At 42.9% G+C, this 27,407-nt stretch overlaps 1 protein-coding gene across 1 annotated transcript in view; it reads left to right on the top strand.

Moving 5' to 3' along the window:
* Window positions 1–27,407, top strand: part of FHOD3 (formin homology 2 domain containing 3) — a 403,414-nt gene that overhangs the window by 244,739 nt on the left and 131,268 nt on the right. Inside the window, 1 exon segment of the mRNA XM_077753850.1 lies at window positions 13,231–13,478. Within this exon segment, the coding sequence (XP_077609976.1) occupies window positions 13,231–13,478 (248 nt within the window).

Genomic DNA, 27,407 nt, shown 5'->3' with positions numbered 1-27,407 from the left:
GGAGTTTCTGGATGAGATTAATATTCAAGTTGGTAGACGAAGTAAAGAAGATTGCCCTTCGCCACTGTGGGCAGGCCTCATCCTATCTGCCGAATAAATTCTCTCTGCCTCCTGGTCGTGAGCTGAGACATAGGTGGCCACTACCTTTGAACTCCATCTGAAACTAACACCATTGGTTCTCAGGCCTTCAAACTGCAGATCTTGGGTCTTCTCAGCCTCCACAATCATGCAAGCCAATTGTTTATAGGAAGTCTCCATGCATATCCTATTTATTCTGTTTCTCTGGAGAATCCTGACTGATACACTCATGTGTTTAAGAACGAGAACATTATCAGTAACTTGGAAGTATCCTTTGTAGCCCTTCCTGGTGTCATCCCACTAACCCCTGGCACTGCTGTTTTGTTTTCTTGATACTTTTTCCTGAAAAGCACTTATCCTGTAATAAATAATTGAGGTAACACAAAGGATCAGGTTATTAAACCAGAGCTGACAGATATCTAGCTGTACTAATCCAGCTATGCAAATAATTTAAGGAATACAGACTATAGAGGTGTAGAGGAAGCAGGGGTGAGGGGTCTGGGTCATCCCTGGACACCCAGGTCTTTTCCTGATGGATCAGACATGTGCTCTCTGACCCAGAAAATAGGCAAGGTCTCCAAGTGAGGATCACAGGTCCCCCCCTGCCCAGCGAGTAATATTCGGTCTACTATGTAGCCTAGAGAATCATGGTTCATGAGCCCATACATTCTGCATTTATTTACTATAGGTAATCCTTAATCAAGTGATCCCCAGCCAGTCCCATCCTGGCAAGAGCAATTCCAGAAACAAGAGTTCTCATTTTATCCAATATCATTAGGCTGTTTATTAGGTATCCTGGTTATTAGCATACTTACAAAAGATTAGAAGCATCCCTTGCCTTCTCGCTTTCCCCAGACTCATTGCTCTATAGAAGGAGCAAAGAGGTCCCAGTCCAGCTGATTTAACTCCTTCCTCCCAGTCTGTATCCCTAAACAGCATACTGTTTAATTATGTCTCTTCTCAAACTTTTTATAAAGGGAAATATATCATTTGTATCCTTCCACAATATTTTCATTTGCTTATTGTTTTTGAAACCTACCTATGCTGTTATGTGGATTTCTCATTTGTTCATTTCCTCTACTGGTGATTGTAGGACAGTTGACTCACGTGCTGTTCTTTTAACGGGTGTTTTTTGGTTTGAAGTTTGGTTGCCACGATAAACGATGCGACCCTGAGTCTTCCTGTACTTTTCCATAAAAAGATATGTGATCCTTTTTATGTTTAGGTATTACTTTTATTCTTGATTTATAAAAATATTTAGAAGTTTGTTGTCTTTCTCTCAGCCCTTGTTTCTGGTCTTTGATGATTCGATAGAATTCCCTCGGGAAATTCGGGAAATTCTATCAAACTTGTGGCCTGTATAAGGAAGAGGAGTGTGTGCATGTGCACACATGCATGGGGGGGGGGGGGACAGAGAAAAATCTTTGGTAACTACTTTTTTCTCTGGTGATTGGTCTACTTAAACTCCTTGTTTTACTGGGAGTGATTTTGTTAAATTATATTTTATGAGGAAATTATTCATTTCTTCTAGAATTTTAAATGGATTAGCAAAGAGATATATAAATAACCTCTTATAAGTGATTTTAACTTCCTCTGTTCCAGTAGATATTTTTCCCTTTGTTATTTCATAATTTTTGTTTGTAATTCTAGATTAACTAGTAGTTTGCCTATTTTGTTGCATTTTTTCAAATATTATTTTTGACCTATGTATGATTTGCACTGCTTTTCTTTTTTTTTTAATTAAAAAATATTTTAATGTTTATTTTTAAGAGACAGACACAGAGTGTGAGAAGGGGAGGGCCCGAGAGAGGGAGACACAGAATCTGAAGCAGGCTCCAGACTCTGAGCTGTCAACACAGCACCGAAGCAGGGCTCAAGCTCATGAACCACGAGATCATGACCTGAGCTGAAGTCATATCCTCAATCGACTGAGCCACCCAGATGCCCCATGCACTGCTTTTCTGTTTATAACTCATTATTTGTTTTTAAGATTGAGGTATAGTTGGCATACAATATCCTATTAGTTTCAGGTGCACATCATAGTGATTCGATAGTTTTGTATGTTAGGAAATGACCACGGTGAGTCTAGTTATCATCTGTACCATACAAAGTTATTACAGTATTATTGACCATATTCCCTAGGCTGTACGTTACATCCCATGACTTGCTTATGTTTTAACTGGAAGTTTGTGCCTCTTAATCCCTTTCTATTTCTACTGCCTTTGGAACTGCTCCCTAATGTGGTAACCTACAGCTGGTTTCTTGTATCTATGAGTCTGTTTCTGGTTGTTTTGGTTTGTTTTGTTTATCGTATTCCACATATAAGTGAAATAGTACGGTATTTATCTTTCTCTGTCTCATTTCACTTAGCATTATACCCTTTTTGTCCATCCATGTTGTTGCAAATGACAAGATTGTATTCTGTTTTATGGCTGAGTAATATTCCATTGTGTATGTGTACCACATCTTCTTTATCCCTTCTTCTATCATTGGACACTCAGGTTGCTTCCGGATCTTGGCTATAAAGAAAACTGACAGTAAACATAAAGGTGCATATATCTCTTTGAATCGGTGTTTTCAGTTTCTTTGGAGAAATACCCAGAGTGGAATTACCAATCATATGGTAGTTCTTTTAAAAATTTTTGAGGAATCTCTGTACTATTTTCCAGACTGACTGTGCCAATTTACGTTCCCTCCAACAGTGCACAAAGTTTCCTTTTTTCCCACATCCTCACTAACACATGTTATTTCTTGCCTTCTTGATAACAGCCAATGCGGATCAGTGTAAGTGATATCTCACTGTGGTTTTGATTTGTGTTTCCCTGATGATTTGTGATGTTGAGGATTTTTCATGTGTCTGTTGGCCATCTGGATGTTTTCTTTGGAAGAATGTCTGTTTAAGTCCTCTGCTCACTTTTTAATTGGATTGTTTGGGAAGTTGTGGTGGTTCTTTATGTATTTTGGATATTAACTAGTAGTTTTGGATGTTAACCCCTTATTGGATGGATGATTTGCAAGGATCTTCTCCCATTCAGTAGGTTGCCTTTTTTGTTTTGTTGATGGTTTCCTTTGCTCTACAAAACCTTTTTAGTTTGATATAGTCCCACTCATTTATTTTTGCTTTTGTTAACGTTGCCTCAGGAGACTGGTCCAAAAAACTATTGCTAGGGTTGTTGTCAAAGAGGCTATTGCCTATTTTCTTCCAGGAATTTTGTGGTTTCAGGTCTTATATTCAAGTCTTTGCTTCATTTTGAGTTTATTTCTGAATATGGTCTAAGAGAGTGGCACAGTGTCATTCTTTTGCATATAGATGTCTAGTTTTCACATCATTACTTATTGAGGAGACTGTCTTTTGTCCATTGTATATTCTTACCTGCTTTGTCAGAAATTTATTGACTGCATAAGCATGAGTTTATGTCTGTTCTATTGATCTATGTGTCTGTTTTTGTGCCTGTACCATGCTGTTTTTATTACTGTAGCTTTGTCATATAGTTTGAAATCAGGGAGCATAATATCTCCAGCTTTGTTTTTCTGTCTCAAGATTGCTTTTACTGTTTGGGGTCTTCTTTGGTTCTATGCAATTTTAGGCTTCTTTGCTCCAGTTCTGGGAAATAGCCATTGATGTTCTGATGGAGATTGCATTGAATCTGTAGCTTGCTTTGGGTAGTGTGGACATTTTAACAGTGTTCTTCCAATCCATCAGCATGGTATATCTTTCCATTTATTTGTGTCGTCTTTAATTTCTTTGATCAATGTTTTATAGTTCTTGGAACATAGGTCTTTCACCTCATTGGTTAAATTTAATCCTAGGTCCTTGTTTAATGTAATTAAAAATGGCATTATTTTCTAGTTTTTCTTTTTGGTAGCTCATCATTACTATATAGAAATACACCAGTTTCCATATGCTAATTTTATATCCTGCAACTTTACTGAATTCACCTATTCTGATCTGTGTGTGTTTGTGTGTTTGTGTGTGTGTGTGTGTGTGTGTGTAGCGTTTTTGGCCTTTATATAGTATCACGTCATCCGTGAATGAGTTCTTCCTTTCCAATTTGGATGCCTTTTATTTATTTGACTTGCCTAATTGCTATTACTAGGACTTCCAATACCATATTGATTAAAGGTGATGAGAGTGGGTATCTTATCTGTTCCTGATCTTAGAGGAAAAGCTTTCAGCTTCTCTCTATTGAACATAACAGGGTTTTCATATATGGCCTTTATTATTTTGAGGCATTTCTTTCTGTTTTTCTTTCTGAAGTATTTCCTTCTATACCCACTTTTTTTTGAGAGTTTTCATCATAAATGGATGTTGAATTTTGTCAGATGTTTTGCTCTACCTATTGAGATGATCATATGATTTTTAGCCTTTGTTAATATGGGATATCCTGTTGGTTGGTTTGTGGATGTTGAACCATCCTTAAGTCCTGGAATAAATCCCACCTGATGATGGTGTATGATCCTTTTAATGTATTACTGAATTTGGCTTACTAATATTTTATTGAGAATTTTTACAACAATGTTCATTGTGGATATTAGCCTGTAGAGTGTGTGTGTGTGTGTGTGTGTGTGTGTGTGTGTGTGTGTGTGTGTGGTGTCTGTATCTGGTTTTGGTAATAGGATAATGCTGGCCTTGTAAAATGAGTTTGGAAGTGTTACTTCCTCTTTCATTTTTTATCTTTATAACTTTCTTCTTTAACTTTCTTTCAGTTTACTTTGTTAGTCTTTTTCTAGTTGAGCTGGTTGTTTAATTCATTTCTTTACTTTTCTAAACCATCCTTATTCCTGGACCATAACCCACTTGGTCATGATGTATTCTTTTTTAAATATGCTGTGGAAATTGTTTGTTACTAACGTATTTCAGATGTGTACACAAGTATTCTCAAATATAAGATTGGCTTCCCCCTCACCTTCCCTCTACCTCTTTTCTTCCTCTCTTTTTTGAATGCCATCTCTACCAGTTTGGGCATCACTATTTGGCTAGCATTTTGAAAGGATGACACTAGCGTTCATGAGACTACTCTTACGTGTTGCTTCTGTAGTTCTGGTGGCTATGTGTACAAACGGCTCCAGGATATCTCTCTAATCATTCCTACTCAGTGTCCTCCCCTGGATCCTTCTTCTCCGACCTTCTTTTCAGAGTTGGGGTTCCCTTTTTAGGCCTCCTCTCTCAGTCTATGTGGCCTGTTCTAATTTACCTAATGAGTTCCACAGCTTCTGAGGCTGGTGGCTCATATTTGACCTTGAGCTTTTGCCAAGGCCCATGGCTCCCTGCCCCTCTGCCTGCTTCTCTTCTTGTGTTACATTCATTCATGGAAGCCTATTATATGTCACATACTTTGCTGGGGCTGAAAATACAGAGAGAAATCCCTGCCCAAGAAACTTTAAATGTATGGTAAAAAACACGCAAGTAGCTGATTGCCCTGGCAGCTAAATATAGCGGTGCCAACGGATGTAGATGGTGTGAGGGAAGCTCTCTGTTGGACATGGCTACTTGGAAGCTGCCATGACATGTAAGCATTTCCTTTCTCCACCTCTACAAGCAGTGGGGTCTCCCATGTTACAAGCCTGTAGCTATCTGGGACTCCTTTCTCTTTGCCTCTGTCCCCCATTTAGAAATCTCATTTCTGAAAATGTCACTTTCTTCTCCATTTCCCAGCTCTGGCCCTGTTGTTTCTTATCTGGATTATTGTGATATCGTCTCATTCAATTGTTCCTCCATGAATTTGTTTTTTCAGCAGAACTTTATTGAGCACCTACTATGTTCCAGGCACTGTTCTAGTCCCCAGGACATAGCAGTGAACTAGACAAACAAGGTCATTGCCATCAGGGACTGCACACTCTAATGGGGAGCAGACAGTGACCAAATACATGAATAAGCAGAGAGTATGAGGCTCCAAACATGTCTATGAAGAGAGACAGGATGAGGTAGAGGTGAGAAAGTGAGGCAGGGACAGGGAAGACTCTTCTGAGAAGATGGCCTAAAGAAAGACAGTGATGGAGGGCAAAGCAGTGGAGAAGGTTCTGGCTTGGCAGGTGTGAAGGGTTGAAAAGAGGTTGCTGTGACTAGAGGTGGTAGGGTCTGGGGGAGCAGCATGAGCTTAGCCACGAGAGGCTGGCATCTTGCAGGGACTGCCTCCCGTGGGGGCTTCTCTGCTTCCTCTCCCTTCCTAAGTCCCAGCAACTGGAAAAACAGATCCTTCTGAAAAGTCAAATCTGGCTATTAGGCCATTTCTCTGTTTAAGAGAACAAGTGTGAACAACCAAGTGAGTGAATGAATAAGTGAAAAATCTTTTCTATGGCCGATGGGATGAAGCCCACACACCTTGAGTTGGTACAGGGGTCTCCTACATAGTGTGTGGCCTTTATGTCCCCAAGGCCTTGTCTCTGGCCGCTTCTATGATGTCTCTGAAGTTTCAGCCATACTCAACCTCTCCTGGCTCTTGAACATGAAAGGCAGGTCTTTGGGCCAGTGCTGTAGGGTGGGATGGGTGGGCTTTCCTTTATGTATTCTCCTTTCTTTGCCTAGATTGTTCTTCCTTCCTGTTCTCACAGTCAGCAAATTCCTACTCCCATAGGAGTCACTTAGATGTCCTCTTGTCACAAGGCCTTCATGACAAGATAAAAGGAGCTCCTGCCCTTGTCCCTTCCTTTTGGTGCACAACTTACAAAAGGGAAGTTAGTATGACCACACCTTGGACCGAGCAGTCCTCAGGACGTACCTGCCCATCTGTCTGCCTCTGAGCTGCTAGTCTGAGTCATGTCTCCTTTCTCCCTTTGGCCCCAGGGTCCATCGGTGTGCCTGTGCAGAGCAGAAGTTCAGTTAAGTGCTCGAGTGAAGGTCTCCTTTAAACATCACTTGTTTTATGACTGTATTTGGCAGATGCTGGGTTGAAGGAAGGGCATGATTTAATCAAAATGCAGCTACCTGAAAGGGAAGATGCCTTGAGTAATAACTCAAGGTGACAACTCAATGCTTGACATACCAGGCAGAGTCATAGGGTTTTTATAACTTGCTGAAAGTTAATGTTTTGAAACATATTTACGATTGCAGGACAGCCCAGTTAATTATATTTGGGAGCACCCCAAGGAGACCTATAAACAGAGCCAGTCTTTTCCTTACAAAAGACTATGAATGTTTTCAAATAATTGCAGAGAACTTGATTGGGCTTCTAGAATTCTTCCTAATAGTGGAGGGTGTCTGGTGACCACATGTCCTGGACTTTCTGGGGACAGGCTCAATTCCATGTAACTTAATTCCATTTCAGAAAGGTGATTTAAGCCCTGTTTAATTAAATTCATTTTAATTTTATAGCTTCATATGTGTTTTGAAATACATAAATTCACAAATCAAGATATAAAATCTTTTGTCAGATTATATGTTCTAACTTTTGATGCTGAAAATGTGGTCCTCGTAATGGAAAAGTATATTAAGGCTGAAGGCTGTGGGGATGAGAGTGTGATATTGTGATTTACTGTAAGAAATATGTGTTTGGTGATTATTCTTGTTTCTGGCTCACAGCTCCCCAAACCCTGGGAATTTCCTAAGTGTTGAGGGTGATAGAGATATCTTTTGTTATATTAGTTTACTTTTTTGAAAGCACTTATGGATGGAGGCAGGTTGAATCAGCCAGTGGCCAGTGACTTAGTCAATCATAGTCCATCATGAAGCCACCATAAAAACCCAAGAGGACAGATTTTTGATCCATTTTTGGAGAGCTTCCACTCTTGGGGAAGTAGAATGCCTCCACATACCACCACGCTCCATGAGGACAGAAGCTCCTTTGTTTGAGAATTTGTATTATGTGTCTCTGAATCTGGCTGTTAATTCATATATATATATTTTTATATATATATATAAAATATCTATATTTATATATATTATATATATNTTTCATATATATATATATATATATATATATATATTTAACTTGAGAGAAAGAGCATGTTCATAAGTGAGTAGGGAAGGGGCAGAGAGAGAGAATCTTAAGCAGGCTCCATGCTCAGTTTGGAGCCTGATGCAGGACTCAATCTCCCAACCCTGGTATTAGGACCTGAGCCAAACTCAGGAGTTAGATGCTAACTTACTAAACCACCCAGGCACCCGATTCATATTTTTTATCATACCTTTTAATAAACTGGTAAACATAACTGTTTCCCTGAGTTCTATGAGCCACCCCAGCAAATTAATCGAACCTAAGGAGAAGGTTGTCAGAACTCCGATCTGGTGGGTCAGAAACACAGGGAACAGGCTGGGGCTTGCAACTGGCATCTGAATTGGGGTGGGGGGCAGTGGGGCAGTCCTGTAGACTGAATCTTTAACCTAGAATATTTGATGCTGTCTCTGGGTAGATAGTGTCAGAACTGAGTTGATGAGTTGAATTGAGTTTAATTTGTAGCCACCCTGCTGGCGTCCAAGAATTGCTTAATCCTCCGTGTTGGAATTCATTCTAGGGACCCTACAAAAGAAGGGTAACTATTACTGTTAGGAATCATTAACTGATCTCTAATCTATTAAAAGCCTTTCTTGTCATAGGTGATTTTTAAAATGTGTATCAGTTACTCTTACTGCAAAACAAGCCAAAAACAGTGGTCTAAAACAGCAATGATTGCTCATGATTCTGTGGGTCAGAAATTTAGCCCTGGTTCAGCTGAGGGATTTTCCTGCAGGTGAATCCCTCAGGAGAGTATGCTGCAGTTACGTGGTGGCTTGACTGGAGATGAATGGTCTGAGGTGGCCTCCTTCACTTGGTTTGACATTTGGTGCTGGCTGCTGGCGAGGCTCTGTCTTCAGCAGGCTGGCCCGCTTCACACAGAAGGAGCATTTCAGAAGGGCAAGTCCCCATGTGCAAACACTTCTCAGGCCTTGTTTGTAGCATGTTGCTGGTGTCCCATTGGCCAAAGCAAGTCCCAAAGAAGACTTCGGGACATTGAGCAAAGGCTCAATGTAGGAGGGGACTACACAAGAGGATAGAGGGAGGTGTGGTTCCCTGAGAGCCTAGCACTGTGAGAATATTCTACAAGCTGTGTCATTAGCATAGTTCCTTCTTGAAATGCTACTGGCATTGGCATCACTTCACCTAAAAGCCGAACGAAGATGTATAGGTATGGATTAAAAAGAAGGGGTAAGATAGCAATATGGAAAAAGATTGTGTTCTATTATGTAACAATGGTTGCTTGTTATGATGTGAGTAGTAATATGATAATATAAACTCAAAGAAATTTAATAGTTTAAAACAATTTTTTTTAATGTTTATTTTTGAGAAAGAGAGGGAACGTGAGCAGGGGAGGGGCAGAAAAAGAGGGAGACATAGAATCCAAAGCAGGCTTCAGGCTCTGAGTTGTCAGCATAGAACTCATGAACCATGAGATCATGACTGGAGCCGAAGTTGGACATTTAACCAGCTGAGCCATCCAGGTGCCCTAGAAATGTAATAGCTTTTGACCTCCATCAAGAGTGTTCCCATTGCTGGATATTTGATGATAAGAAGAAATTATGTTAAGTGGAACAGTAATATGGTGGTTATGCCTTTAAAAAATCCTTATCTTTTAGGGATGATATATACTAAAATGTTTACAGATGAAATGATGTGATCTGGGACTTAACTCAGAGTCTGGGGTTGGGGGGAGTGGGGTAAGTAACACAAGATTGGACAGGGTTGATACTTGTTGAACTGTCATCGGTGATAAACACATCACAGTCTTAGTACTCTCTTTCACACTGTGTGTATATGTGAAAATTTCCATAATAAAAACTTAGAGAGTATTCAGATCATTCACTGGCCTCAAGGACTGTTGGAAGTTGTCACAGATGCCAACCTAAGTTGCTTCTAACTGCTTTCCTAGAAAGGTAGGGTAGAGTATGTAAGCAGTCAGTGCTGGATTTGGAAACTGCTTGCTCCTCATCTGGCTTTTAGTTTATAAATCATGCTCTACATTTAATTAAAAGAATTACGAGGCTCCTGCGTGGTTCAGTCAGTTAAGTGTCTGACTTGGGCTCAGGTCATGATCTCACGGCTCGTGAGTTCGATCCCCACATTGGCATCTCTGCTATCAGTGCTGAGCCGGCTTGGGATCCTCTGCCCCCTCCCCCTCCCCCCATCACTCTTGCTCATGCTCACTTGTGCTGTCTCTCAAGAAAATCAGTCAATTAATTAATTAAGTAAACATTAAACAAAAGAAAGAAATAGACGGCATTTGTTGAGGGGCCCAGCAAATGAAACACTCTATCATTAGGGAGAGACTAGAGGTTCTTTGGGACATTACTGATCTCATCTTGTGTTTGGTGGAGGACACTCCTTGCACAGGTAGTTACTCAGATCTGACCACACAAATTTGGAGTGAGAGTCATGATAAGTGCTGTTCTCTCCATGCTACTTCTGCATGGTCTTCACTCTAATTTGTTGTGGTCCCTACAATCTAAGGAACTGAGCACTGCCACTGTAGCCCTGCATGTGAAAGTAAAGCCTCCCTTCCTGTCTTTGGGAGATACTGGCGAGTCTACAATTCTTGTTATAAAAGCAAAATCATGAGTGAACACCAGCCCCAAATTTCAAGTTCCATGTTGCTTGCTGTGAAGCGTGCGGCTGCCATTGCATCTACTGGGATTCTGTGCCCCATTTACCCTTCCGTACACCCCTCTCTCTTTTTCTTATGAGATGTTTTGCTGAGGAGCTGAACTTCACAAAGCCCTCATTAAAAGTTGTTTTATGGGGTTGCTTTGATAATTTTTCCAGATTTTTCTTTGCATTTAAATGTTTTGATTGTCTCCATCTTCTTTGACAAAAAGCAGTTAAAGCGGATTTTACTTTGTACACAAAGTGCGCCTCTCAGAAAGGAACGCTGTTTGATCCCTGGATCTTTGAGGTTAGATAAGGAATTAGAAATATCTGAATGCTACTTTATCCCCTAATCTTATCATTCCAAATGTGTGCCTAATAAGAAGCAGAATCAATACTTCAGGTCAGAATAAGTTCAAATGGTCTAGAATTTTTACATCTAAAAATGAAGAAAACAGTGATTGGCCAGAAGTATTTAAAAATACTGTCCTTCATCAGGTATACAACCGTTCTCCGACTTTGCCAGAGAATGCCATTTACAGTGGTAATGTTGAGATGGTAAATGCAATTAACCATCATTCTTAGTTCTTGCAGTTACACTGGAGAGGAGACCCCTGGGAAATGGTCTCTCCCGTGACATTTTATAATAGGGCCTTTTCTGAACTCTTATCAATTATTAGCTCAAACATCCCAAAATTATGTCTGACTAATAAATTCTGGGAGAACAAATAGTCAAAATAGTATCAAATTGTCCTCCTCTATCTGGGTTTGTTATAAAATGTTATCTTGCACGAAGATGGAAGGGTTTTCACTAAATCGATCTTACCCAAAAGTTGGAGCTAGAGGAAACCGGACATGAGACAGATGGAGGGTGGGGGCACCCCTGTGAAATAGGCCGCATGGCCTAGGTGTTCATCCCTGTGAACTGGGATGAGAGCGGCCCACCTGGTCTTGACACAGCCAAGCTCACCTTCCTAGATGAGCACAGGTGTGAAAACTTTGGACATAGGGCACCGCTGATTTTGTAATAGCTCAGTTTTCTATAGATAGGTGATATTAAAACCATATCACATGATTAGCCATCTGAGTCCTTATATTACTTCTCCATTCTCTCACCTGTCAGGTCTGAGTTGTAAAATGTGACCAAGAGCACCTATGTGGCTGGAGAATTGGCACCTTTGGGGACATAGGACTGTGTATTTCCTTAGTTGCCAAGTCAGAGAGACTGCTGGACTTGGCTGGGGCCAGCTCGGGCTTGCCACCGCTGTGAGATAGAGGCATATTTATTGGGAATATTTATTGAGTACCAGTCGTATAAATCACCTTTACATAAGTTATTCTTACCACAACCCCGCAAATGCAGTACTGTTATGCTCATACAGTGAGCTAGAGAGAAGGCAAGTAATTAGCTACAGGTCATAGCTGGTTTGTGAGTGGCACAGCCAGTGTGCAAAGATCTAGTCAAGGACAACTTGTGCTTTTCCTACTGTCTAGCTTTAGAGAGGGCAGGCACACACACACACACACACACACACACACACACACACACCCTTACAGAAGCTGGAGAAACAGGTGAGTGTGGCCCTTGGCTGGGAAGAACCGGCATGGGGAAGAAGGGAGCAAAGCAAACACATAGGCACATGGTGTTAACCTACAATGAGGCAGCCACGGAGCAGGATCCAGGACAGAGTGAGATTAGGAGATGGCAGAGCGGGGCCTCCGGAGAGGGCACCGGCTGGGAGCAGGAATAAAATACCCCTTGGAGCAGGACAGTGGTACTGGGGCATGACGCCAGTTGGCTCAGCTTTCCATGTGACATTCAGAGTGGCAAAGTGTAAGGCAATTATTCTTCTGCACAAATATGCATTTTAAGAAGAGTTTAAAAAAAAAAACTAATCTAGAGGTGAAGTCTATTTTGGGTATATGTTTTTGTGACTAGCATAGGCAGCCTCTCTAGTGTAGCTTCGGGCTCCTCCCCCACCCTGGGACCGGGCTGGGAGGGCAGCCTGATAGCAGCAGTGCTCAGCGGAGGTGCTGACATCAGGCAGTACGTGCTGCTGAACAGATCTGTGGGTGAGGCCGATCCGCTCACCGGGTGCCTTGTGGCTCTTTGCCTCTGAGCAGAATCCTTGCTGTACTCTTCTGAGCACCCTCGTTAGGAAGCAAGTTCAGGAATGATCGGGAGGTTCAGGGCTCCCTGCGGCTGGGCTTCAGGACAGACCTCGCCGCCTGGACCAGAGCAGAGCCAAGGGGGGTCCAGTAGAGATGCAGCCCCGGAAATGACAGTGCCGGGCTCCAGGGTAAAGATCCTGTCTAATTACAAACTATTTCTCAGACCTACTCATGATCTCCACGGGCCTTTTCACACCCATTTAACTGGGAAAATATACAGTGGCGAGCATCTTTAAGTTCACGGACTGCGCTTTGGCATGCGGCACCAAAGATCTTGTGAAGATCTTGCGGAGAAGCTGAGTTAGCAGGATGCAAAGACGATGCACAGTCCTCATTAGGGCGAGCGTGGAATGCAGCGTCACACCTAAGGCCTAGGAGAGGATGTCAAGTCTCACCTTGCACTGGGTGCTCTCTGCTTTTTCAGGTGGCACTGCGGCACGAGGATGGCGACGAGACGGCAGAGCCGCCCCCCAGTGGGCGCCGGGACCGGAGGAGGGCCAGCGTGTGTTCCGGAGGCGGTGGCGGCGCGGGTGAGCCGCGGGGCCTGGACCGCAGGCGGAGCCGCAGGCACTCGGTGCAGAGCATCAGGAGTCCTCTGTCGGCCCCCACCAGTCCCAGCTCCCAGTCGGCTCCTGGCTTCAAGACCGGTCAAGTACGAGAGCACTGTGAGAAGTAAGCATTAACCCAGCCGTGGAGCGGGCCACAAGGATCCTGAAAAGATGGGAGGGGTCACAACCCTGCAGGTACCCACCACCCCCCCCTCCCCGCTGGCCTCCTAACCCCTCCTGACTTCCTCCCTGCCTCTTCTCTACCCTTAAAATGCCACCCCAAAGTCCTTTGGAACACTCCAGGGCAAGGTGGCCTTTGTGACACATAGATTTGATCTTATTAACCCCACAAGCTCTTCTTCAACCATGTGTGTTCTCCTATCTGTATCTCCGTAATATCTGAAAAGCTGTGCTTTGTCACCTAGAAAAGAATCCAAACCCCAAAACTTTACCTAGGAGTAAATTGTGTGCCGTTGCGTGAATGTCAGATTGTAAGACTCTTGAGATACTTGTGGCAGCACATAGTTGAGGTTGGTTTTAGTTAAATAGAACAAACCTGTGTGAATTAAATCTAAATATAATACATAAATGTAAACATGTAAATATATTAAATATGTTTTATATGAGTATATAAGTACATATGTAAATTTCAGTAAAGCCTATCGCCATTGTTTTTTCAGTCATTTAGCCAACATTTTTATTGAGCATGTGTTATAGGCCAGGGCTTCTGATGCTGTGAAGCTATAAGGTATGATCTCTGTCCTTATGAATCTCACATCTGGGCTGGGAGAAAGTAAGAATGAGGCAGGCAGATAGGAAGAAATACAAAGGTTGACAATCTCATAAGAAACTGTATACATATATACAAAGGAATTTTGACAAAATCTGTAGGAACTGAGAAAGGGTTCTATAAGAGCAAGTATGCAGCAAAAGGATGGCCAAGCTGTTCTGGAGTCTGGGTCCACTTATATCTTCCCAAGTGAATGCTATCAGTTCACCAGGATGATGGAGCTCTGTGGACCAGTCCACGCCAGCCAGGTCCACCGGGACTGACTGGGACACTGGTCTGCCAGTGTATCACCTCCTGCTGCTGGTGTGCGGAAGTCCTGCTTCCCTCATTTGGCTGCAGCATTTTCTGCCACTGTGAAGATCCACCTGGGAGCCAAATGTGGGTCACGGGGCTGCCTGGTGAAGAAGAAAGTAACTCAGAATCAGTTGGACAACCCTAAGAAAGAGAGTGATCAAGATATGTCCCTTCTCTCCATCCATAAGGCAACACCCACCCCCATTTGACAGATGACAGATGCCCCAAGCAGTCCAGTACTCATGGAAATGACTTAACGAGCCATGCCTTTGGGTACCTCCTGTCACAGTTGGAGAGATGTATGAGCCACGGTCTGTGTTGATACCCTTCTCTACCACATAATTACCCATCTACAGATTTTTCTGTTTCTAAGTGTCTGTATACAACAGGCTCTGTTAAAGAGAAAACAAAACAAGAGACCAAAACCTCTAAACAAATTGAGGAATGAGAACATCTACCATAAATGTTGCACCTTGTGGTCTAAGATCAAGAAACTTGGGCAGTACCCAAAGGGCACTTAAAGTTCTCTTCAGCTCTGCTCTGAGCTAACGGCTTCAGAAATTAACATGGAGAAAAATGTATACACTGAGCTAAAAATCTCTATGTAAAACCACCACCGATGCTGAAGGCAAGTCATTTGAAGTCGCTGTCACCAGCACTCGGCATTCTCTTGTTCTCTTCAGCTTGTGTCATGTATGTTCCTGGTCTGTTTCTGGCTTTTCAAAGGTCCCCACGTTGTGAGTTCAGATGGCCATGCCTTGTGACAGGTTGGCAAGGATGGCAGGGGGAGTGAACCACCATGGGCACATGGTTTTGAGGTGCAGTGCTTGGAGGGATCTGGAATGGGAGGTCACACGTGCAGCCCTGTGTGCTTTCTGTCTCATTCTTTTCAATAGGACTGATTTTTCATTTTACTGAAATTAGTACTTTGATAGAAATTTATAACATTTATTTGAGAATACACTTCCCTGCTTGTAAAGACAGATAACATTTTACAGAATGATTATGAAGTGGCTTCATCCATGAAGTCTGTTGGAGGGGTTTTGCCCTGTGGTCCCAAAACAACAGTAGTTTTGGCAAAGGTGGGCATGGGATAGAGGGGGAAAGGATGACGAGAAGCCAAACGGGAAATGATCCCTGCATACATAGCTTAGTCACCTGCTCAACATGTGTGCCTCCAAACAGTATCCTAGAATCAAATAGTCCATTGTGTCAGATGCTCCATAGACCTTGAGGACACAGAAGTGTGCCTGATCTCAACTGCTCTTCAAGAATGCTACGTGAGCATTCTGGCCCTACTTCTAACTTGTAGCAACAGCAACATGCCTTGCATATGCTGCATAGGAATTTTAGGCTGTATTTTATAATTCTGACCCAACTAATGCCAATACTTTTGAAAAGAAGATAGGAACGCATTAGAAGTTAGAGATTCATGTTGCCCTAAAATGCATATGGCGCCTTTCCACTCAGATGGTCCTTTTACACATCATCTGAATTTCTCTGTAGGATCTAGTGGGACAAGAGTCTTCATCCTCATTTTACAAGTGAGAAAATTGGGGGTTGGTGCCGTGTGATGATTCCAGCACTAAGGGGCTGAGCTGTGGGTTAAATACAAGTCTTTGGCCCTTGCTTTTAAATGTCCAAATCACACAGAACCACTTCCCCACCCACCGTTCCCAAACATAGTCACTGAGTGAGATTAGTGCTTCTGACTTTTTAGAATAGGAATTTTATTTATATACCATCTAGGTGTATTTATGTAAATATAAAAATTTGAAGAGTTGAAAAGCAGAAAAATTTCAATTTCCTTAAGACTTGAGCCTGCTGGACTGTGTGCTTTAGTTCCAGTAAGGACGAAGACTCCAAACACATTTTGGTTTATTTTGGTTTCTTAAGAAACCTACACTTCTACAGTGAGCATTTGCCAAATCATATAAGAATTTATTGGTCATCTGTCTCCTAAAAGTATTTTTTGTGACTGTGTGTACCTTAATGGGTTTTATCTTTGCACTTAAATTTTATTTAAAAAAATTTTTTTTAAATATTTATTTTGAGAGAGAGAGAGAGAGCATGATGAGGGGAGAGGCAAAGATAGAGGGAGACACAGAATCCGAAGCAGATTCCAGGCTCTGAGCTTTCAGCACAGAGCCTGATGCAGGGCTCGAGCCCATGAGCAAGATCATGACCTGAGCCAAAGTCAGATACTCCATTGACTGAACCACCTAGGCACCCCTGCACTTATATTTTAAATTTCATCTTTGTATTTCCATCTTTGCACTGGAAAGGAGAAAAATGGTGGTGATTTCATTTTTTACCAAGAAAAAATTATTTTTAGCCTCAAATCAGCAAAAGAATCAGTGTTTCTGGTTTAAATTATAACAGTATATAATCTAAGGAGAAAAAGTCTTAAAGGCTAGAGCAGGAGACAGTTCTATGTACTTCCACACTCACCCACTCTCCTCTCTGGGGCACCTCATTCTATCCCTGAACTTTTTCTCTTTTAGGAAGGTCTTCTGACCCAAGTGCACTCCATAATCTTATAGCTCTATTACTGCCTAGCATTTCATCACATGGATAAAATTTCCCCACAGTATTTCCCTATTCATCCTGGTTCTCACCTCTGTCAGCACATAGCAGGTCTTCTTCCTGCTCTGTATGTCAGTCTTTCTGATAATGAACATTGCGTCAGATTTAATATATTAAAAAATGTCATCCTGTTGATTCCCACACAACATTCCAACCGGTAGAGGTAATTTTGAACTTCATTCAGTCACTAATGTTAGCACTTGTGCCATCCGGCCTTCAGTCCTGTGTATATTTTAATACACATGGAAGAGTGACCTGGCGGGTAGTAGATGATGACAACTGCCTGGGAGTGGATGGTATGGACCACTGCCACGTGCCTCAAAGGCAGGGTTTGGAAACTTTCTCTGTCAGGGGCCAGATAGTACATATGTTAAGCTTTGCAGGTCAGACACTCTGTGCAAAGTTCAACTGCCTTCCGCCTTTGCATAGCACAAGAGTGGCCATAGACAACGGGTAAGCAAGTGAATTTACTTGTGTGTGGTTGCTGAGATTTGAATTTTACATGTCATGAAATATTCTTCTTGTTTGTTTTTCAACCATTTAAAAATTTGAAACCGTTCTTAGCTGACAGACTATATAAAAACAAGTGGTAAGCCAGATTTGGCCCACAGGCTAGAGTTTGCCAGCCCCTGTTCTAAGGAGCTGGGTTTCTAGACGGAGGTTGAGAGGGAAACGATCTGGAACTGGCAAAGAGGAGTATGTGGGTATGAGAGAGGAGTCCATCATGCCATATGAGAAGGCTATGGGGAACAGCGTCCTAAGTTCAGGGTGGGAACAAGGAATATTCCATGAAGAGGTTGAGACTATTGGGGAGTCGAGAGCTGCTCATAAGTTCTCAGGGCACAGTAGAAGTTTGATGGGATTGGAAAAGGCAGGAAAGGAATTAGAACAGAGGGCACACCAAGCCAGTGGGGAGAAGGGGATCTGACTATGAGTCCAGGAAAGGTTGGGCTGCTCTGGGAGATGGATGGAGCCTGGAATCGCTTCCAGTGCTCCTGTAAGGTCATGGTTCTTGGCCAGAGGCGGTTTTGTCCCTTGGGACATTTGGCCATATCTTGACACATGTTTGGTTGTTATAATTAGGGTACAGAGTGCTATTGGCACCTGATGGGTAGAATCCAGGGCTGCTGCCGAACATTCCATAATGCACAAAACAACGAAGAAAGTTCTCGGGGTGCCTGGGTAGCTCAGTTGGTTAAGTGTCCAACTTTGGCTCAGGTTATGATCTCAGTTTGTGAGTTCAAGCCCCACATCAGGCTCTGTGCTGATAGCTCAGAACCTAGAGCCTGCTTCGGATTCTGTGTCTCCTCCTTTCTCTGCCCCTGCCCCACTCATGCTCTGTCTCTCTCTGTCTCAAAAATAAATAAATCATTAATTTTTTTTTAAAAAAAAGAAATGAATATCTGTTCTAAAATATCAGTGGTGCTGAATCTGAGAAAGCCCACCTTAAAGGACAACAAGTAATTGGCTACAATTTTCACTTCCTCCTTGGGATGATACCGAAGTAGGAAGTGCTTTGACTGTTGAGAAGGGGGGCATCTTTCTGAGAATCACATGGAACCCTGTGGGTCTACCTTCAAATGTTCATGTGCATGGGCCCAAATTGACTTTTTTCCAAAGAAGATAATTCTCAAATTTTGGGACTACGAGCTAGAAAGTAGAGTCCCTTTTTTGTTGTTTGTTTTTGTCTTAACTCACTTAGGAAATTTTATCCTTCAAATTCTTAGGGAATATGTTGAATTCTCTTTGGGGGATCCAAAGGTTTGACTAGACCTCATGATTTTCTCAGTAACCCACATGCCCAGTGGACCCAATGCCAATCAGCTTCACATCTATCACATTCCCGAAAGCTGACATAATGGAACCTAACACCAGCCATACACCAAAACAGCAGGACAGAACGATGGTTACGTAACAGAAAGTATGCTATTCTGCATCCAGGCTCAGGAGTCTGTTTGGAGGAATAGGAACATGGGACAGGCTCACGAGAGGCACTCTGTCTACCCAGTGCTCACGGATGTTCAAATGGCGTTGAGGACTCAGCACTGAGAAAGAGCAATGGACACTCCTGGCTGGTGGTATTATCCACTGGTTGTCAAGAAGTAAAAGAGTTAAGTTCAAGAATTGCTGCTTTGTCATGTAAATTCGATGAGATAAAACTTTTAAAGGCTTAATGTGTGTTGCACAAAAGTACTCATTCTAATAAGTTGGAAGTGATAAGGAAGTAAACAGACTGACTTTGTGGCCGGGCCTTGAACTTGGTGCTGGGAGGGACTGGACACAGCAGTTTGCCCTGTAGACAGACATACCTGACCCACAAATGACAGACACATGGTACAGCCCGACTCCAGCAAATCCCAGAGAAGGGGAAGACAGGAGAGCCCATGCCCAGGTGGGCTACAGACCACAGGTACTGACTGGGAGATAGTCCACGCATGCTTCAGGGAAGAGGAGTCAGGCAGGGTATTGTGTGGAGAGGAGTGTAGACCCCTGCATCAGAAGCTTAGTCTGTACCTGCTGGTGGAGAATGGGCTGTGGCCCCCAAATAGCAGAGAAACACTCGGTCTGCACAGTCCTCCCCAGCGTGGCATTTGGAGTCGCTGCAGTAGGGGACCTAGAACGGAGCTATTGGAGCATGGAAGGGGCTGCTTGGTTCCACCACTCATAGCCATGTGTCAATTCAGATATGACTCGGGCACACAGGGGGCACCGAATACAGAGCAACTCTAGGTTTTCAACTACAGATGACATAGGATGGGGTGCCTGGGTGGCCCAGTCGGTTAAGCACCCAACTCTTGATTTCAGCTCAGGACACGATCCCAGGATCATGAGATCAAGCCCTGTGTCTGATTCTGCATAAGATACTCTCCTTCTCCCTCTGCTCCTCCTCTGCTCAAGAGTGCTCACGTGCATTCTCTCACTCTCTCTCTAAAAAAAAAAAAAATGATACAGGATATAAATGTGTGATACCAAGTACGCAGTATAAAATGGAAGTATTTAAACCATACAGTGCAAAGGCGACAACAATGCCGGTATCAGCGGCATCAGTGGCTCGCCTCTACTGAGCACCTGATTATCTGCCAGTCATTCTTATACTAAGAGCTTCAGTGGATTAAGTCTGTTTTCCCCGTTACCCCATGAGTTTAGTGGTGTTATTATCTCCATGTGGCAGGAGGAGAAACTGAGGCACAGGGCGTTGAAACAACTGTCCAGATGTTCAAGTGGTCTGCCTCCAGAGTCCCTGGCCTTTACCGTTTTTGTAAAATATGTTTTTTCTGTGATTCTGGGGAAAGAAAAAATATCCTTGAGACTTGGCAATTAGTAAGTAACTATTAAATACACATCGCCAACTTTGTGTATTACTACTTCAGATTTTTATGTCTGTACATTTTAAAAAATTGTGGCTTAGTGTTCCATTATATGGACATACTATAAAAACAGGATGCCTTCATTCATTTTGCTAGGGCTTGGTTCCATTTTATTTTTCTAGTACTAAACTTTCTTTTTGAAGGAGCATATACAAATAGGTTAGTACACACGTTAGCATTCTTTTAGGAGAGATTCTTAGAAGTGAGATTCTAGATCAAAGGACCCTCGTGGGGGAGAGGGAGAGAGGCAAACCATGACTCTTGAATGATGAGAACGGACTGAGGACTGATGGGTGTGGCGGGGGAGGGGGAAGATGGGCGTGGAGGAGGGCACTTGTGGGGATGAGCACTGGATGTTATATGGAAACCAACTTGACAAGAAACTATTTGTAAAAAAAAAATAAAAATTTTTAAAAAAGGACCCTTACGTTTTAAATAATGATATCACCACATTGGCCTTTAAAAAGGCTATACCACTTTGCTGTCCCACCTTCAACATATGATTGACCATTTTCTCATACCTGCACTGGATATTAGGAGTTTCTCAGAAGTTAGTATTTCTGAAAAGTGAAATGGCCCTCAGCATTTCAATTTGCATTTTTTATTACTATTGAGGCCGTTCATCTTTAATTGCTTTGTTGGCTGTTGAAATTTACTTTTCCGAGAATTGTCTGTTTATATCATTGGCTCATTTATCTCCTCAGTGGTTTGTACATTTTAACTGAATGTAATGAAATCTACTCTATTTCAATATGAAAATTTTCAGCTACAAAAGCAGGTAGAATGTAAATATTCTTGATTCAATATGGAAATTTTCAGCTACAGAAGCAGATAGAATGTAAATATTCTTGATACATTCTAGACATTAACTTTTGATAGCTATGTCACAAATATTTTTCCTTGTCAAATATCTTTTAACGTATGATGTCTCTTGATGGACACATAAAATATATTGCTAGGGTATCCCATGTGTTAGTATTTTCCTGTGTAACTTTTAGGTGTCATGTTTATTCAGGAGAGTACATCCTCTTCCTAATGAGCCTCAGTGTTGTACAGGAAGGCTGCTATGCTATTCTTCTTTCTTCCTTCACTATCTAGGAGATGAGTAGTGACAGCCAGAGCCGACACTGCAGAGCAGACACTTGGTGCTGGCTATTGTGCTAAGCAATATTACGTGTATTGTAAATTACATGAAGAAGGTAGAAGAATCCTCCCCATTTCACAGGTTGGGAAATAGAGGCATAGGGATGTTAAAGAGCTTGCCCCAGATCTCACAGGTGGCAAGTGGCACACCTGGGTTTGAACCCATTCATTCCTAGTGCAGGGTATGCATTCAGAGCCTGACATCCCTGGAACTAATCTCTGAACCTATAGAATGTGCTCAGTAGTAACAAGTTTTTCACTTTTGAGGATGAATCAGCTTTGTTGAAAAAGCAGAAAATCATTCAGAGCAAATATTTACTGTGACTTGGTATTCCTAATGAGCTGTATTGTTTATAGTCAGTGTTAGATTGTGATCCTAAGATAATCATACTGATTTGCTTGTCTTTCAAAACTTGGCACGGAAGATGGTTTCTAAAGAGTTCTGCAAATGTTCAGAGCAATAACTACCACAGTGAACAAGCCTTCCTTGTTAATGCTATAACTAAGCAGCATTATCTTGGTAATAGAGGAAGGAAGGAAGGTAGGTGTAGAGAACAGAACTCATCTGGTTGAGAGGAAGACACAGTTAACAATTATCAGAGATGAGGCTGTCCTCACCTTTTGGGGGCTTATACCTGATATGTACCAATTAGTGGGTGGTGGGAAGAGGGGAGCCAAGTGTTGAGGTTGAGCCTCAGGGTGGGAGTGGGAGGGAGGCAATTGGAGAGGGAGTTGTTTTCAGTTTTCCTGCAGAAGTAGGAAGGGTTGTTGACGCCTCTCTACCAGCCACAGGAACCAGTGAGCAAAAGGGGGAGCCTAGTTATGGAAACATACAGGGTGAGTGAGCTCATCTTCCCATATTTCAATGGGAAGAGGCATTTGGATGCTGAGTTCTAGGGCAGTGTATTGCTCTGTGGTCTGTCTCACATCTTGTCCACAGAACTTCATTGGAGGTCACAGAATTCATTGGCCAGTTAGTTGCAAGGTCTGTAGCAGAAATAGCAGAGTAGTCCTAGCTCGCTCTTGGAAACAGCAATGAGCAATGATCTACAGACAAAACACGTGAGGCAAGTAGGTGTTCTGTAATCGGTGTTAACCTGCAAAATCTACAACTCTGTGACTCGCATGGTCCTGGGTCTTGGGGGTGGGTTTGGCCAAGTGCAGTTTAAAGGAGAAGTGGCTGAGGTGGTCGAGAGTATCGGCTTGGTCTTCACAGCCACAGACTACGCTTCCTCTCCGGGCTTGGCCTCAGTCTTCTCCCCTGGAAGCTCAGGATGATGGCATCTCCTTAATAGGGTGGTGGGAGAGTTAAGAGAGGCAGCACAAATGTGTGCTTCGCTCAGTGTTGTTATTACAGTCACTCCATGCCCTGCAGCTTTCCTGGGTTTTGTTCTTTTAAAGAAGGTAACTGTTAAATAAATATGGACGTGAACTGGAGAGAAGATTTTGTGCACTGGCATAAACCTGCTAGAGGATTTCACAACAGCCAGGTCAACAACCACTGCTGCCATGAACGGCTAGTGGCTACTTAGGAAGATTTATCTGAAGCAAATGATTTGTTACAAATGGGATTCACCGACAAAAGGGATTGACCTTGTGAGGTAGGTATGATTGGAATATAGCCAGTGATTCAGTATTTAGTCTTTAGCATTCAGGAGGCTCTCTCAGGTTTCCTGAGTATTGACTATTAAGGGTGGCAGGAGGGGAGAGCTCTAGGGGCAGTGGGCATGAGCTTGGAGCTGGGAGAACCTATAAGAAAAGGCAGAGGCATTGAGGCCAAGGAAGAAGTGGCTTTGCAAAACTCCTTCTGGTTTCTGGGCAGGATCTGCAGTCTCTCTGCTTTCTCAAAATTTCACTGTGACTAGATTGCAGAATTCTTAGGGATTTGGACTTTGCTGCTTTTTAATTTATTTTAATTTTTTAATGTATATTTTTGAGAGAGACAGAGTATGAGTGGGGGAGGAACAGAGAGAGAGGGAGACACAGAATCTGAAGCAGGCTCCTGGCTCTGAGCTGTCAGCCCGGAGCCCGATGCACGACCATGAGATGATGACCTGAGCTGAAGTCAGATGCTTAGCCGACTGAGCCACCCAGGTGCCCCTGGATTTTTCCACTTTCTTTAGCTTTTTTTTTTTTTTTAAGTGTTTTATTCTGAGGGGGGGAGGGTCAAACAGAGAGGAAGAGAGAGAATCCCAAGTAGACTCCATGCTCAGCACAGAGCCTGATGTGGAGCTCAATCCCACGAACCATGAGATCATGACCTGAGTTGAAATCAAGAGTCAGATACTCAGTGGACTGAGCCACCCAGATGCCCTCTATGCTGCTTTTTAAAGCTGAAGTATAATTGACCTACTATATAATATTAGTCCTGTGTGCACAATGTAGTGATTAGACCACCATCTGTATATACTTAGAACTTTGCCACATTAAATTTGGGGCTCTTTTGAGGTTCTGAAGAAACTGGCAATTTTTATCCTTAAAACTGAACATAGCTGCTGATGAATTTTAAGGACGTGCAATCAGGGTCGCATTCCAGTGACACCACTGTGAAGAGCGGAGAACAGGTGGCAAGCAGAGAGATGGGAGATGCTATGCCAACAGGTCAGGAGAGGGTCTGACTCAGGCAGTGGCTGGGAGAGTGGTGAGTAGGCGCAGGTGAGAAGACACAGGGAGGATGATGTTTGCAGGAGTGACTGGATTTTGTGGTGAGAAAAAGGACAGTGTGGGTGATTCCCAGGCAGCCAGTGGTCCAGCATCATGAGGTGGCTGTCAAGCCACCTCGCAAGCTTTGGGCGTTAAGTGTGAGTGTCACTGGGTCACAAGTCCATTGGGTAGATGCTTCTGGATACGTGTAGGTGATAGTCAAAGTCTAGACTTAGACACCACAACCCAGGGGAATAGCAAGTGAGCATGGAAGTCTCCAAGGCTGGATAAAGCCTTGGAAAGCAAAGCGTAGAATCCTCATTGAGTGAAATGCCAGAGCCGAGAAGTTCAAATCAACGAACCTTGAAATCAGTTGTTCTCAAGTGTGAATGTTTTTTGAGCTAGAATGGACCGCCACGGTGTGATGTTTTAGGAAGAGACAGCCTTTACTGTGAAAGCCATAGTGAGTACTTTGCAAAGAGAAGGAAAGTCCTTGTGTCTCGTTAAAGCTTTGACTTGCTTTTGGGAATTTTCTTTCAGTGTCAAGCATGCTTCCCCTTGATCTGCACACATATCATGTTTCCTATAATGCGCACCTTCCCATCCGTGTTCAGCGCCCTTTCTGGTGGAGCTAGATTTTCCTTGGTAGTCGGTATGGGTGTGGGTATTGGTGGCCCTTCCAACGAGTGAGCGCGCGCCTCTCTCTCTCTCTCTCTCTTCCCCCCCTTCCCCCCACCCTACCTCCCTGTCTCGGGTGATTCCCAGGATCCCTTTGGAAATGGAGCAGGCGCTTTCTAATGATTACTGAGTGAGCTCTTTGAACTCAGTCATACAAGAAGGAACATGATTGCCTTTGTTTGGCAAGAGTCTGTGGAGGAAGCTGGGTGGTAATTCTTCATTGCTAAAGGTTGAACAAACAGGGAAATAAAACCCTGAAAATGTAGCTTGAAGAGGCCAAATCTGACATGGCAGAAAAGAAGGGGCAGCCAGAAGTGAGGCTGGTCTCATTTTGCAAGAGAGCCTTTTGGGAATAGGCTTTGGAAATTGAAGAAGGAAGGTCCAAGGAAAGAGAGACACAGCCTGATGTCATTCTTCTCACAACACGTGCTCAACATGCTGACTATGATCTCAGGAGCATCGTATTCATGCTGAAAAAATATTTATTTCTAAGTGAGATAATTTTTATGGCTCAGAAACTGACCAAAATTAATATGGACTGTAGCCATGGTCCAAATATGTCTCGTGGTGCCCTAAATCAAGGTGTCGTTGAGTCTCCTGGTGGGAGGGGGCCTTGGTGAGATGGGCAAGAAATGAGAGCTGGTAGACACACCATTGCTCATGAATACTGTGAGAAAAGGCTTGATGTTCAGGAAAGAATCTGGAAGAAGGAAGGATTAGTGGCTTCTTCCAGTCCTTACCTAGAAGAGGCTTTTCCCCACCCCCTCCAGCCACAAAGAAGTGATCACAGCAGAGGCAGCATAGTGGTTAGGAGCTTGGATGCTAGAACTGGACTACTTGCTTGGGTTCAGATCCTGGCTTACTAGCTGTGTGACTCTGGGGAAACTCCTTAACTACTCTGTGCCTCAGCTCCTCATCCAATAATAGTACTTACATCAGAGGCTCCTGTGAGAATTAAAGGAGTAATGCAGGTAAAGTGCTTAGCATGAGAATGCTCCACACAGAGTATGTTAAATAAAGAGTAAATGAGTGACTTTTATTCCCTCCCAACTTACCCCCCCACCCCCAGCCTGCTTTCCTTGGAGGGATCCCAGAGAGGCTTAGGCAAGAGGGAAGCCAGCCTTGTCTTCTGAAAGTGCCCCGGAGAATTCAAGGAAGTCTGGACACATCTGGGACAGGTATCTGCAGCCCAAATGCCTTTTGATGATCGTGATAGAGCATGCTTCCCAAAGACACATTAACTCAGGAATTCAGAGACAATTCTATCACACTTCAGGAATACTCAGCTACAGTATTCACATTGCCCCAGAGAAACAGTTCCACTCCTGAGAAGTTTCCCTACTCCTCCAAATGTGTGGTTCTGATTTTATAGACATGAGATCAAAAATGGCTGGAGAGGGGCCCCTGTAAGGAAGTGGTCAGTCAGGTCCTGCTGCATGTAGGTGTCTGTCTCCCAGAGGCCTCGGGATGGGACAGGGTAGGAGTGGGACAGAGGGTATTGTGACTGTGTCCGTCACGGCCTCCAGACTGAAACAAATACTGACTTCCTGGACTTGAGAAGATATTTAAAAACTTTTTTGTTCACCTGTGACAAGCTTTGTAAAATGGGCTCCTGAATAGAAAGTTAAATAGTTTTGATCATTATGTGGAGAAAAAAACATGAAGCAAAGGTGAGGTCCCTTTGTGTTTGTAAAAACATGGCTGGGACTTGGGTCCGCATCATCATAGTTCATGTCTGTGAGGAAATGAGCAAGGTATCACACGTCTAGGAGAGAAATCCCCAGTATTGAGCATGTCATTTCAGAGTAACCATACTACCTTGACTTTGTGGCAGAAATACTAGTTCATGGGCTAAAGGAAAGAAAAATCATATTCATTTATTCGTTATTCACTCAGCTCAAGTATTCTTGTGTCTGCCACCTTCTTGGTTCTGAGATGCAATGGTGAAAATAACCCTTCTAAAGCCTCAGACAGTGTGCACATAAATATTGTAGCAAGTAAATGGGTGTGGCTTTGGAAGAGGGCTTTTGAAGGAAGTAAACAGGGCTGTGTGATGGAGGGTCACAGGGGTATGAGGGTATTCCCTTGAGAACTTGCAGAAGGACAAAAGATTATGGGCAGGGATAGCAGTTGTAAGAGCAAAGAATTGGGGAATGGCTGGGTAAGTAAAACATGGACCAAACAGATTATGGAATGCAAGCAGCAGTTATAGGAAATGTACTGTATCAGAAGTATAAACCTACTTGTTATGTCAGTTGCTGTATAAAAAGATTATAGTATAATATATGTTAAATTTTTTTAACCTGATTATTTACTCACCTGATTTGTAACAGTGGTTATTTCTGATCAAAGGGGACTTAATTTTTATGAATAATATTATACTTTTTAAAAAATGTTTATTTTTGAGAGACACAGAGCACAAGCAGGGGAGAGGCAGAGAGAGAGAGAGAGAGAGGGAGGGAGGGAGGGAGGGAGGGAGGGAGACACAGAATGCAAAGCAGGCTCCAAGCTCTGAGCTGTCAGCACAGAGCCCAATGCGGGGCTCAAACTC

This window comes from Crocuta crocuta, unplaced genomic scaffold, assembly GCF_008692635.1.
Source record: "Crocuta crocuta isolate KB4526 unplaced genomic scaffold, BGI_CrCroc_1.0 scaffold231, whole genome shotgun sequence".
Classification (NCBI taxonomy): Eukaryota; Metazoa; Chordata; class Mammalia; order Carnivora; family Hyaenidae; genus Crocuta; species Crocuta crocuta.
Note: the sequence above shows the minus strand (reverse complement) of the source record. Positions and strands in the feature narration are given on the sequence as shown.